This window comes from Onychomys torridus, chromosome 12 (genome assembly GCF_903995425.1).
Source record: "Onychomys torridus chromosome 12, mOncTor1.1, whole genome shotgun sequence".
Taxonomy (NCBI): Eukaryota; Metazoa; Chordata; class Mammalia; order Rodentia; family Cricetidae; genus Onychomys; species Onychomys torridus.
In genome coordinates, this window is record NC_050454.1 from 31,667,219 (window position 1) to 31,682,347 (window position 15,129).

General features: G+C 42.0%; 1 protein-coding gene across 2 annotated transcripts in view; it reads right to left on the reverse strand.

Annotated features, from left to right (window-relative positions):
* Nucleotides 1–11,179, reverse strand: part of Alcam (activated leukocyte cell adhesion molecule) — a 185,126-nt gene extending 173,947 nt beyond the window's left edge. For both annotated transcript variants that reach the window (XM_036203492.1, XM_036203491.1), the window contains exon 1: nt 10,496–11,179. In XM_036203492.1, the coding sequence (XP_036059385.1) occupies nt 10,496–10,568 (73 nt within the window). In that variant the 5' untranslated portion in view covers nt 10,569–11,179. The remainder of the gene's footprint in view (nt 1–10,495) is intronic.
* Nucleotides 11,180–15,129: the final 3,950 nt, after the last annotated feature.

Below are 15,129 nucleotides of genomic sequence, written 5' to 3' on the forward strand. Positions count from 1 at the left end.
GAGAAGTCACATCACCACGTTTGTTTTCTTCTGTTCCTTTTATATTCACGTCACCGTGCTCCACTTCAGTCTGCGAAGAGGAGAGATGCCAGAGCTGGCAGTTTCATAATTTTGAAGACTCTGTGGTTTCTCTTCTCTGTACCAATGATGCATATCAATTATATTTGGAGGGAAAAGCTTAAAGATAAAGTACATAAATAATAGTCACATTTATAAAGAGCTTATGCTCTGACAGCCACAGAATTGAATGAGGTTTACTTGTAGTCATGACTTTTCATTCCCAACAACTCTATTGTGGCCCTCACTTCAGGAGACACATCCTCAGGGCATAGACTGTTTCAGAGACGGGGTGAAACAATTGTTCCACTCAGCTGGGATAGTAAAGCATGGAGACATGAGCTTCATAGCTGAGAAGCCACATTCTGAAATTCTAACCTATAATGGAAGACGCAATGAAATGAGCACTTGCTTTATAGAAATCTATTATAAATTAGACTTTCAGTGGTGACAAAAAAAAATTCTAGATTTTCGTGCCAAAACCTAAGTAATATCTTTCATTATAATCCAATTACAAAGTAAATAAACAGATAAGACGATAGACTCCACAGAGTGAAAAAATGACTGTAGCTGTGTGAATTAAGGGAATTTTAGAGAAAATAAGGAGCAAGCAGACTGTAAGCGTGTACCATTTCCTTGTAGAGATCTAGAGAAAGTAGGAAAATGTAAGTTTTCTATTACTCTGGTAAATATATTCTAATTTAATATTTGTCACAGATTATTATAAAGACGTGTGATATGTTTGTCAATAGAAATAAATACCATCTTCATGCATGGCTGTACCTTTCCTAGCTATTACCTGTGGTAATTTCCTCTGATAATTTGTTAGACACAACAAAACCTATTGACTAATTGAGTTTTAAAATGCATAGTAATTGTAGAAGCAGCTGTTAAATTCCAGTAATAAAGGAAAATAATGTTCAATTTCCATTATAGCTTTAACACTACATCTAAAAATGGAAGGCAAACCATTCCTAACTATTGAAAGTCCACTGTGTGTCAGGCTTGGGGAAATGCCAGATGAACTCATTACCTTCCTGAATATTTACATCAAATATATTTGGCAATTATCCTCCTCAACTTATGAATGAGAAAACAGACAAATGCTAGAAAACTACCTGAAAACAACAACAAAAATGAACAAACAAACCAAAAACGCCTGAGCACAGCTGCAGCTCTTCAGTTGTGTAAGTGAATTCCAGTCCTGAAGCCATGAGTCATGGTTGTCACAAGTACAGAACAGGTTTTAACACCAAGTATGTATCATACAACCTACACCAGGAAGATACTGTTTAAAGAGTTCTAGAGATTTCTCTCTGAACATTTTGGATTAATTCTATATCATACCTCCAAAACAATCCTGTGAATCTCAACTCTCTCGCTCTCTCGCTCTCTCTCTCTCTCGCTCTCTCGCTCTCTCTTGCTCTCCCCTCTCCCCTCTCTCACTCCCTCCCTCCACCCCTTTCTCTATTTTACCATTTTCTTTTAAATGGGGGACATTTCTTATCATCAAAGGGGTAATTACTGATTCATGGTCTGTTTCATAAATAGATACTTGTTTAATATTTTAGTATAATAAGAAACATGATTGAGTTCTTCACTAAACAAACATTTCTTAAATAACTTATATTTGAGAACTAGGTTGTCATCCAGAGACTGAGTCAAATAGGTTATTTATCTAGAAGGATGAATGCAAATATCCATTCTATTTTTCTCCTTGATCTAATACCAAAAATACTATCCTATGGAGAATCTTGCTGAGCTCTATAAAAATATAAAAAGTCAGCCAAGAAGTGGTGGCTCACATCTTTAATCCCAGCACTCAGGAGGCAGGGGCAGGCAGATTAACAAACAAATAAACAAAATCATATATATGTATATATATATATATATATATATATATATATATGTGTGTGTGTATATATACATATATGTATATATATACATATATATGCACACATATATGTATATGTGTGTGTGTGTGTGTGTGTGTGTTAAAATGTCATCCCTATGCTTTCAGAGTGAAATATACAGCCACACATTTGAACTCAGTGAGATGGCTCTGGGGGCAAAGGTGCTTGCAGTCATGCCTGATGATCTGAGCTTGATTACCAAGACCCAAATAGCAGGAGAGAATGGACTCCAGCAAGTTGTCCTGTGACCTCTATCCTCATACTGTGAGCATACACACATGCCAACTAAATTAATAAGTGTGATATAAAAGCATAAATAACAGGCAGAAAAAGCTTGAAACTACATCTTAACTCCATTGTGAATATTTCTTTCCTTGTTTTAAAAACATTTTTCTCAGTATATTCTTGGTGGAAACTTTCCAAATATAGATTTCCATGCTTCTTTCTATATAAAAGTCATCATGAAGTATATTTCATTCCTATTTTTCTTCATAGGTCCAAAAATTACAGGGTGAAATAAGTTTACTCATATTAACCTTCTTAGTGTTTGTAAATAATGATATCTTTCAGCTTTAACAAAAAATTAAATGATGACCCTGATTCACAGAATTACTGGAAGCATTGTTCAAAATATGATTGACTTAAAAATATGTGAAGTTTGCTTAGTAAGATCTCTTGTATGGGCATTGCAAATTAATTATATCACCACAGTGTATGTTGTACCTTCAGTGCATGAATACAAGTATTTGGCAATCGCTTGTGTAAGGGAAAGCAGTGTCAAGTACTTTGAACGCACACATGTGACTTCCTCTGAATCTACTTTCGTGCCAGCCCATCTGATTCCACACTTGTGAGTGGAAGAAAATATTGCTCCCAACTACAGCTTGTGTTCTAAAAGTTAGGTGTTCTAGAAGTTACGTGTCAAATTTTATGTAAAGAACAGTAATTTAAAAAACCATACAAACCAGGTTTCCCATCATCAGTTCTGGCTCCATCTGTGTACAATGAAATCAGGCCGTAATATATTTGTAACTTGTGCTCTCTATGTGTACATTCCATTACTCATAACTGTATTTTACAATATCTTTTGATTATATGAAATCAACTCTTTATTTTTGTTATATGGCAATAGCACAATTATAGAAGGAGCATGCTTTTTGAAATATAATTTTAGAATTTCTCTTCAAATGATGAATGTGTTATATAACTCAGGAATTTCACTTTCAACATATCTTCCTTCCAACATCATTGTTCATATAGAAGACAGCATCTAAAAGAATGTTCATTGTTCTATTTACAATATAAAAACTACAAGAAGGTACACTTCCATGGATGGCAAAATGTTCATCACGATGTCTCAATTTAAGTAAATGTATATTTTTGTTTTGTTTTGTTTTAGGTAAGGTGGAACAAATGTGCTGATATGACAGGGTTTTTTCATCTCTAAACTGTGTTGATAAGGAAAAAGGAAAAGTGCAAAAATGTGGATATAGTGAGTCCTCACTCCTCCTAAAAGAGGGAAGTGTGTGTGCAAGTATCTGTCACTGTATGAGTACTTGAGTGCAACAGATTTTCTGAGCCTCACATTGGCAAGCAAATTAGCAGGTAGAAGGGAAGTATTAAACAACCTCAAGAATCCCCCAGTGTCTGTGACAACTTTTAGAGCTGGTTTAGTTTCTCTAAAAAGGAAGAGGTGCCACTTGTCTCTGAGTCAGAGCCCCATTCCCCTCACCCCCAGGCTCCTTATCCCTCCTATTCTCTGACCCCGTAGTTTTTGCTGGGTTCCTCCTCAGCACATGCCTCAGCTATCACTTCTAAACCGTTTCCAAGTTTATCCTAAGCCCAACCAGATCCAGGTGCTGCCATGTAAACTGTTCTTTATTCTTTTGCAGCACCTAGCAATCCCCCTAGACTGGAGAGTCACACACTTTGTACAAGTTCCTGATTCCCAGAGAACACAGTGCTGCAGAGATGGCCTCTTAGCTGTCAAGTAATTATTAGTCCACTTCTTCATCCCAAAGTACAGCTCTTTGCTCTGCACGCACTGAGGACTCAGCAGTTACTGAATATTTTATATGTTGAGTAGTCATCTGCGTTTTGAATTTAGATTGGTCAACAATGTGCCCTTTGACTGGTAACAAATTCTTTATTTACAGGTCCCACACTATTCTATGCCATTATTTTGACATGCCAAAGCATGGGTCTTGGTCTCAATCTCTCTTCTCTCTCTCCCACATGAAACTTTCCATCTTTTCATTCTATAGTTTAAGAATTTTAAGAGTAAGAAATTAATGGAAGATACTGGTAAATCTGTGTGTGTCTGTCCATCTGTCTGTCTGTCTGTCTCTGTCTCTGCCTCTCTCAAACACCCCCCCCTCTCTCTCTCACACACACACACACACACACACACTTTCTTTTTCCTTTCCCCCACCCCCTTTTTATTAAAACTATTGATCTATGTGAGCAAACTCGCTACAAAACCAGGTTATAACTCTGTCTTTCATGTACTCGACCAGAACCAAGCTCAGATCCCTTGGTGGTATTTCACTATAACTGACATTTAAATTTTAAAATGTTAGGAATATGAACTTTTCCAGGATGACAAATGTATTTTTTTATAGTTAAGTATCAGAAGGTAAACATGTAGATGGAGCAGTTAGTAACAATTATGCCCTGCTAGTTAGTTCTCTGACTATAATGAAATACTTGAGAAAGTTGACTTACAAAGAGAAAAGGTTTTCAATCTTAGTTCTGGAGTTTCCAGTTGGAATGCAATTGGCACCACTGTTTTGGGCCCATGGAGAAACAGTACTTCATGGCAGGATTACGCCACAGGAAAACTGCCTATGCCGTGAGCCAGGGAGCAGAAAAGGAGGTTGGGGCAGAAAGCTATTCCATAGTTGTGCCTTCAGTAATCATAAACTTCTTTTAATTCAGTTTCCCTCTGTTGTTTATAAATTTTACATTACTGCTTGCCACTGTTTAGAATGACCTTGAAATCCACTGAAAGAACTACTGTTTTTACTAAGAGCAGGTAGGTAAATAGCCTTTGGAAAATCAATGTACCAAGTTGCCAAGACAACTTATATCAAGAAAAAAGGAACCACCTCTTTATTTATTCATAGAAACTCATGTAAAATAATGGAACAAACTTGCTAAGAAAGTGGTCGCTTAGGGAAGGCAAAATCTTACCCAATCTGGAAAGTATTAACTTTGCCCATCTAAGTGATTGACATGTGACTGGACAAATTTGAAGATTAGATGAAATAAAGTGGTCATGGGATGTTTTCCTTGTGACTATCAAGTCTGTGATATTTCTACCATTTGAAAAGACTATAAAACTTAATTACAACTAATGATGTTTTTAGTCTTATAGTTTTACTTTGACCAAGATTTCATCTCACTTTTTGTAAGGACATAGAAAACAGAGAGGAGAAAAGAGAAACCAGAGGCAGAAGTTAGATACCCAATTTCTGAACCATCTATTCCCCACATAGTTTGATTTCATTATTTTCAAATACAATCAACCCTTAGAAGACCAGATACAGGCATGATCGTTAAGTAACTCAACTTAAAGTCACATTAAATAATCCTTTGATTAGGACTGGTATGCACTGAGTGCAACTCTGATTTTCCCGTCGATACAATGGGTAATTGAGAACTGACTAGATAAATAAGAAGAAGCATTAAAAGCTAATTTAATTCCTGGAACACACACTACTACGATAATGGGCAATGGTAATAGGTTACCATAAAACAATGACTAACTATCACAGCATTTTTGAGCCCTTTTTTTTCTGAAATATATGCTACTCTAGTCAACAACAAAAAAGTAAAAAAAAAAAAAAAAATGAGATATGTCATTTAAATAAATAGCTGAATGAAAATATTTATAACTCTAGTAATATGTAATGTTTTACATATAGTAAGAATACTTGAATAACTGTAGGCTACAGCTTTGTCAAATGGCAAATATATATATATTCAAATTTTACCTTGCTTTCCATAGGGAAAGGAAATACTCAATTAAGAAAGTAAATAAAGGTAGAAATGGACACATTTCCAGTCTTTTTAGTTCTCATTTAAGAATAAATGCACTAAAATTTGAAAGTAATAATCAACAAACATTAATTTATCACCACTCCTAAGGAAATAATCTTGGAAGTTTTTGTTATTTCAGTGAATGATGTAATTCTTTGTACGTCACAAAAAGTCTTATGCCAGCAATGGCAAGGACCTGTGTGAAAACAACAAAGAACAAAATTAACACTTTGAAGGGACTGATTCTCTTTGTCCACACAAAGACACGGATGCACTTTTTATATTTAAAATAGGGAAGCTGTGTGGCTCTTCTCCATATTCCCTGACATAAATCAGATGTGTCTATCTGAGTTAAAGAACTCTTTTATGTTTGATGTTAAACAAATGGTGTGTCTGGAATATAAGGCACAATGATCATAAAGCATTTAAAACACTGCCTTAAAAATACTGCTATTACACATGAAAAAATGTTTATAGTTCAGCACTCAGTTTCAGTAAGATCTAGGTTTAATGGCATAAGAAGTGGGGGCATAAAGAAGGGACTAAGATAAAAGAAAAGAAACATTTTGGTGCCTTTTAATAAAACAATAAAGAGATAACTAAGTGGAATAGATTAAAAATATTTTGTGAATATCTTTACGTTTTAATATAGCACATCTCACAGCTACAAATTTCAAAAATGCAGTTCTGTGGAATGATTAATCTCATTACAATCAGAACCATGAATTACATAAAAGGAAAATTCTGTTGATGAGAACCAGGGGCAGAACAATAGCTCTCAAGGTCATGCCACAGCATTCTTAGCTGCAATAGGTAAGAAATTGAACTCTGGAATACCAGCTTCAATATAAAGAGTACTTAAGAGGACTGAGTGGGCTCTTGTTGACTGCCTAACTTAACAAGTTGGTGATATACATGGATTCCCATCTGAATTTCTATCACACACACACACACACACACACACACACACACACACACACACAAAGTGAGCTGGAATATCCTAAAATGTCAGAAAAGTTGGGAATTAGCAATGCAAAATAGCTTGGATTTCTATAGCTTTTAAAGTGACATGGAACTTTCCGTGTGTTCTATTCTCTGTATCATATGAGCACCATTAGGGTTAGTAGAACAAGTTTTGTTACATGAGCATTTTAGTACCAGCCAGCTTATACCTAATTCTAGAACTATACACACAGTTAAGAGGGAGGCAGATAGCTACACTACCAGGCTTTTCTAAGGTCTAAACCTTTCCCACTCCTAGGTGAATGAGAGACTAATAACCCCCCACTCCACTCCTACCCCATCTCATGTTGTTTTGAGTGTCCTGATTGGTCATGGAAGAATAAGCACACCGCATTCTCATTAATTTATAAAAGGAGAAAAAGAGAGAAAGTTAGCAGTAGGGATACACACTGAAATCTTTCCAGCAATAAATTTTGTCCAGAAGGAGAGTGAGTATAAGAAACACATTACTGGAAAAGATTCTGTCAGTCCAAATGTTTTTCTCCCTCAATACAAAAAACAGTGTCTGAGCTGGAGGAAGTCTCAAGGAATAGATTCATGGTTCCTTTTCTTTTCTTTTTTTTTTTTTCTTTTTTACTTTTCACAGGAGAAAGCTGAAGCCTCAAAAGGTTTCTTGTCATGTTCAAGTGCCCAAATGTAGACCTAGGTTTTGAGCCAAGCCTAGAAAAGCAATTTGCTGCAAGCAGTACTCCATTACATTGTAAATTTCTATTGGATTAAATAAACCAAGCAAACAACAACCTATCATGGCTACAAAGCAGTTTGTATTTGTAAAATTAATAAATTTTAATAATCCCATGTGAGGAATCTGAAAGGACATGACTTCAGGGGCTACTACTCCCCCCCCAACTGATGAAATAAACTGATAAACGATGGTACCCCCACTGAGAACGTTATGCGTCCTTAAGTCTTAGAGTGAACCTTGTATCCTCATGAAAAATGAAAAAAACTCCCAGGGAGGGCTGTGCTCAGATGGCTCAAGTGAAGAAAGAGTTAACTGCCATGCCACACCTCCTTGCAAACAACCAAGGAAAGCTTTCTTTAAAGCAGTACAAAATGTCACCACAGGCTGACGCTCTTTCTGCAAGAATAATGAGATTTTTGCCACCTAGGATGCTGAGCACACACTTCATTGCCTTTATCACATTCAGATTTTGTTGGTGGAAGTCTTGCCTCCCTTTACCTTCAAAACAGGTTATACAAGAGGCCTAAAACATGTGGGTCACTACTGTGGTCCTCGTCAAGTCAAAAGACCTGCAGGAGCAGCGTCTGTCCTCTGGCACCTGACGCACGCTGTTAAAACTGCTTCAGAAATGAGGCAGGCAGGAAAATGAGCCCCAAGGATGAAGCTAGACAGTACCTCACTCTCAAGGCTCCCTCTGCAGAGGACACTGCAGGAGAGGAACTTTCTGTCCTGAACTCATTTGCTGGATACCCTGTGCCTTGACAACCACGATCTTTCCATTCAAAACACTCTGAGATCCCATGCCGAAGTTTGCACAACGTCCACGCTATCATTCAGGGGAAATGCGAATTTTGGGGGTTTGTGGCTTGCGACCCCCGGGATCAGTAGGCGCGTTCCTGCGGGAAAGCGCACAGCTGGTGGCTTGGACTGGAGCCTGCGGTGCAGAAAGAATCGCCATCAGGTCTGAAAGAGGAACCTCTCCCCCGTTGGCAGTTCCGAGTGAAGAAAAACCTGTTTTTCGACGGGGCCAACTGAAAAGAAATTCCAGCGCGACCGCATGAAAGGTTAACTGCTGTGTGTTGCAGTCCGGGGTGGAAGTGTGACAGCCTAGGAGCCTGGTGTGAAAGGGTTAAAGCCAAGAGCGGACATAGGCGTGTGTATTGTCACATTTCACACACTCCCCCCCCCCCCCCAAGCTACCTTCTTGACTCTTCACCAGGGTTCCAAGGTGCCCTTCCCCCATCCTACACTGGGATCCAGAAAAAGTGAGTCTACATTGTGCAAGACAAGAGAGGCCCAATGCTCATCTTCTGAGTGTTGTGACTCTGGCCTACCTGTCTTAAATCCGGCGCTACTCAGGTTTTAGGGTCCCCGCCCCAGAGCCTGAGATTAGCCACTGATGTCTTTCCCAGCCTCAGAAACAGTAAAGCATTACCTCACCCAGAAATGCAACTTTGATACAGAGATATGGTGAAGACAACCCCCCACTCTGATACCCCCCCCACACACACACACATAGCAGCAGCAGCAGCAGCTCCCAAACCCTGAGGATCTCCTGCTCCTGTGGCCTCCTTACTTTCTCTTCTTTCCTGAGAAAGATTCCTAGCCATTGAACCCTCTTCTGTGGCTTCAGCTCGCCAATAACTGAAGGGGTGTACAGGGATAAAAGATGCGAAAAGGAAGTCAGTCCGTTTCCCCCCCTCCTCCTTGATTTAAAACTAAAGGGGCTGGGTTGGGGGGGGGGGAGCAGGCAGAAGACAAAATAACAGGGAATAGTTTAACCCCCAACTAGCTACTAAACGGTAAAAAGTCAAAACTTCAAAAGGTTAGATCCTAGGGCTCCGCAGGGAAAAGTACCTGCCACTTGGGCTAGCAGACTGGGAGAGCATATATTTATTGAGAGGACTATGGTGTGTCAGCCCGCAGGCCGCCAGCTGGTGGACGCCAGGGCCAGGGATGTCCCCCTAGGGTGAGCAAAGGGATTCCCCACAAGATATTCTGGTTGGTGGGAATTTTGTCATTTTCCTTCGAAGGCTCAGTGTAGAAGTGAGAACTGAGGCGCTATCACCGGGTGTGTGGAAATCAAGAAATCCCTCACACAGGGTTTCTAACAAACCTGGCTGCTAACCCAGTCCACGCTGCGTGGCTCGGCTGCCGTCAACCCTACACTCACCACCAATCAGACAATGCAGCTGCTATTTCAGGGTTCAAATATTTATTTATCTATTTATTTATTTATTTATTTATTTATTTATTTATTTATTTATTTATTTATTTATTTATTTATTTATTTGTGAGATGGTCAAAGCCCTCCCTTTCCCCTGCCTTCCCTCCCAGGTCTTCATATTTTGAGCAAGAGGAAGTTACTAGGGGATTTATCATGACAAAGTGCAGGCAGTTATTTCAGCTCAAAGCTGCCCTGGGTTCAGTGACGTGGACTTTGACACCCCGAGACCGGAGGGACCGTGCAGGGGAGAGAGGAGAGAGCAAATCCTGGGGGCTCCTCAGCCTCAAAGCTAAGCCTCATCCAAAGTTCGTGGAGATTTCCTCAGTGCTCGCTCTCTCCGTCTCTCTGCCCAAACTTGATCTGACCAGTCAAGCCTAAAACGTGTGACCCAAGTGCCTGTTCCTAGGGACAGGTCCGTGTCCCCGCGCGCCTTTCCGGCTCCCTGACTTCCCCAACCACGCGCTAGAACACACCGTCCCAGGCCACCCGGGGAACCGCCCCCGGGCCACAACAACCGCGGCAGTCGGCTGCTCAGAGGCCATTGCTTACCTGGTCTGAGGACCGCGGCGGAGATCAGGAGGCAGAAAACCAGACGGCAAGAAGGAGAAACCTTAGGTGCCATATTCCTCCTCCTCGAGGGCCACCGACAAAGTCCACGCCGCAGGAGGGGGCGTCGTCCCCGGGCCCACGGGGCCCGCTCGCTCGTGGGTCCCGACTCAAGGGGCAACGGCGTTTTCCTAGACACACGGTCCCCCGGGGATCGTGGCGCTGCGCCGTCGGGTCTAGACCACACCACACGCAACTTTCCTCCACGCGCCACCCGCAGCTCCTCCCTCCCCCTCCACGCCCTCCCTCGGTGTCTTTGGCTGCTCCTCCCAGGACGGGCGACCCTCCTCTTAATTCCAGGAGACGCTTCAGTAGTCAGTCAAGGTGGACGCGGTTCTGCTTGGCTGCAATCTTCGGTTAGTTTCTCTTCTTGCAAAGAAAAAAAAAAAAAAGGTGATGATCAGAAGAGCGGTGAGAGTTGCACCGCGCACGGATCACGGGGACCTGGAGAGGGGTCGGCGGGGGCAGCAGCGCCTAGGGCTCGCCCCGTGGGTCTCCTCAGGTGGCAGCCGCGGCACTGGCTGGAGCGGCGGCAGCTGGAGCAGTGGCAGCGGCCGCGGGCTCGGGCTGCTCTGAGTGGAGGGCTGGAAGGCGTGTGTAAGCTGCCTGTCTCCTCCTCCGCCGCCTCCTCCTCCTCCTCCCGCTCCTCCCTCCCGCCCAGCTTCCTCGGCGGCAGCGCGGAGCAGGTGGTTGGAGCGCCGATCTGCAGCCTAGAGGCGCTGCAGGACCGAGTCGGGAACTGAACGGAGCTGGCGGCCCGGGGTGGGAGGAGAGCCTGACGTCCCAGCCTCCCCCGTCTTCCCCCGGCCCGGGTGGGCGGGGCTGCCCTTGACTCCGCCTCCCGAGGACACACCCTCCAATAAGGAGCGGGCTTGAGAACCCCGGCACAGCGGGCTGGTTTGGCCGCGGACTGGCTCCTGCCACCCGGTTCTCAGCGCCCCCAAGACGCACGATCTGTGGCCGTCTGCTGTCCGCCCCGCCTTGTCGCAGAGCTGTCTTCTTGCACTCGGAAGCCCCACTCACTACTCACTGGCTCACACCTAGGGATTTTTCTCCTGGGTGGTGGTACCGCCTTCGGCTTCTGTGGAGTTATGAGGAGAGCACCTTTGGTCCTCTTGGAGCAGGACTGAGGAGGTGGAAAAGATGGAAACAGTCACTGGCTGGTTCAGGATAATTCTCCCCCGCGATAAACTCCTTCCTTCCTTCTCTAATTCGCCTATCTTCGCTCCCCCTAGTCCCAGCTCCTGCACACCTCCTCAAAGCAGAACATTTAGTCAAGTATCCAGGACCAAGAAGGCAGAAGAGATTTCTGCCCTCCCTCCCCCCACGCCCCAATCTCCCTCCCAGTGAGCATTAGGACTCGACACCACACCATATCATACGGACTTTCCTAATGTCCCTTTTTAAAAGTGTCACTTCTATTTTTAATTAGGCGGCGATTTTAAGTTACAAAACAAAATCCAGAGTTGCTCGGATTAAAAAATCAACTCCTCCTGGTCCGTTCCAGAAAGTCAGGCACCCAGCAGATGGGCAGGCTTCTCAGGCAATTTCTAAAGCTTGAACCACCTCCCAGGCTTAGCATCAGGAAGCCGTGTCGCTTTCAGTTCAGGCAGAAAGCATGAAGGAATATTTTCCTCTGAAACACCGGGGTGGAGCTGTTGGGGCCCTAAGTGGCTCTAACTCAGGAATGCGGGATTACAACTCTTATGCCGGTAGCATAATAAAATCCTGGTCCCAGGGCATTAAATAGTCTTTCGTGCATCACAGGGTCATCCCCTGTGAGAAGCCAGTCTCCAGCAGAGAATGCTAACTAGTCACACAGGGCTCGGACTTCAATAGACTGGGAACCACCAGTCACCTGTGAGTGGAGATGGGGGTCTGCGAATGTGCAGGCAGAAGCATCGTGCACACACACACACACACACACACACACACACACACACACACACACACACACACACACACCCGGGAGCGCGCAAGCGCACACATAGACTCTGATCTTTGGATTCCTTTCCTTTCGTGCTTGAAATTATTAAGCTCCATCTTCAGTTGTGAATTTTTTTTTCCCCCAGCGCCTCTCTGTCTAGTTTTCCTCGCGGTGTTTTACAGTATTCGAGGGTGGATTTCGTATATTTTTCCTCGGAAAATAAGTAGTTTTTCCCATATGGTTTTAACATTTACATTTCATTTGCATCTTATGAATCAACCAGAAGGCTAAGTGCCAGAAGGCAAATGCCCCTTAACTCTGTATTCCATGCACAGGGCAAAACTGCTGGCGTACTCATGGGAATCCTACTAGATTCCTTTAGGGAATTCTTTGTCTAACTGTAGCCAGCCTTAAGTTGGATGTTTTAGAACAAACCATCCTGCATTCCTCCTGGATCTTCAGACTATTTGGAGGTGGAAGTTATCATAGCATATAGCTGTGTGGCAAAAGGCAGAACCCTGACTCTGACATTGTCTCATGAGCATAGTCAATTCAACCTCTCGAAAACTCAGTCCTCACTTGCAAAAGGGGCTATCCATCGTTCCAGGATCATTGGATTGGTTATTGTGAGTAAATGAGATAGCATAGAACACTGGCCAGACATAGTAGAAGGTGATGGGCTTTAGGGAACAGATAGAGCCTAGGGAGGACCCTGATTTGCACTTAGTAACCTTCATCAAGAGTCAACCTCTCACACACAATTAAATTGTCATGACACATCATTAAGTCATATTTAAAGATACATCAAAATATATCGATTGCAGATATTCAGTATGCACACATTTCTGGAAGCAGTTGACTATATATGCACACATGTAATGTGCACACCATATTTATGCACACATATATTTGAATTATAGTCAGTTCTCTTCAGAATGACCATAGAGAGGAATATGTTCTACTGTAGGAAAATGTCTTGGTAAACTGCTTGGAATAACAACTTCAAAGGCCATGGCTCATACATAACTAGGATCCCAAAAAGTAATAGTGGCATTACTCTGTATTATATAAAATAATAAAATATTAAGATAGGAATTTAGCAGATGAGTGTGGGATGAGACTAAGGACAGAGGAAGAGAAAAGTTCTGATTATATTAGCTGGAATTTGGAAATGATCAGAGGCCCTTACAATTATCTCAGTTAATTAGGAACTTTTACTGAACACTCATGTTAGAAAATTCCAAGCAATTTCTATGAATCAGTAAACATTATTCACCCTCAAAAAAATCCCTATCAGTATTTTACTTGCATGAAACTGAAGGCCAGAACAAGGAGTAGCTTCCTCAAGGCTACACAATGATTTATAGCAACACCAAAGCTAGAATTCTAGACCTGAACCTCTGATTCTAGTATTGAATTCCTACCCACCTTGCTTGCTGGATTTGTGTTACAATAGCTTTATGCCTTTGGGGATATAGGGGTCTCCACTGAAACATAAATTTCTTCATCTTCTCAAAATTTTAATAAAGTCTGCTATAGTCAAACATTTTTTATTGAGGAAATTAATAAGGTGGCAAACACTATCTGATTGGGCTATGGAGCCCTGTGTGAGAAGTAGGGGGAGGGAGACCTTGTCTAAGGGAATTGATGTTCATTCATGAACAGAGACTAAGAGTCTGAAGTGAACAAGAGAATGTGAACTCCACAAGTAATGCAGTAGGGAAGCATTCTACTTTCTTTTATTTTGCAGCGGTAAAATAGCAGACACAGAACAGGGAGAAAGAGTTCAGCTAAAAATTTCAGGTTACAGTCCCTGATTGCCTAGAAGTCAAAACACTACTGTGAAGCAGCCAGTTACATCACATCTGTAGTCAAGAATAGAGAAAAAATAAATAAAATGCATTCATGCTTACTGCTCCGCTGGATTTCTCTTTTTTCATGTAATTCAGAAACATTGCCTGAGGAATAGTGTTGGCCACAATAACTTGGGTCTTCCCACATTGATTAACAATAATGACAATTCCCCCATAGCCATTCCCACAGGGCAACCTAATCTAGACAATCCCAACTATGGTAATATTTTATTTGTACTGAAATGTGATTTTATTTGTATGTTAATAAATAAAGTTGCCTGGGGGTCAGGCTAATAACAAGCCATAGCAAGAGCTGGGCAGTGGTGGCGCACACCTTTAATCCCAATCACATGACAGGCAGATCACTATGTGTTCAAGGATACAGCCAGCATGGAGACACACACCTTTAATCCCAATACCAACCATAAAGACCTGGAGGTCTGTATAGACAAGCAATGATGAGGAGGTCCTGTGGTTGGGTTTACAACCAATGAGAAGGCAGAACAGAAAGTTAATAAAAAGACAGATACACAGGAAGTAGCTCTCTTTCTGAGGGGAAGGACAACAGTGGCAGCAAAGGGTAAGAAAGGCGGTTTTAAGTCTCAGCTCTTAGCTATTGCTCTGACCTCTTGGGCTTTTAACTCTGCATTTGGCTCTGTGTTTCTTATTTAATAAGACGGTTTAGAATTACATCTATACCCAACCAAATCTAGACAATTGCAACCTAATCTAGACAATCCCTCTTCAGCACTCTTCTCAGATTTTATTGAGTATTGTATTCTCTAGGTTGTATTGAG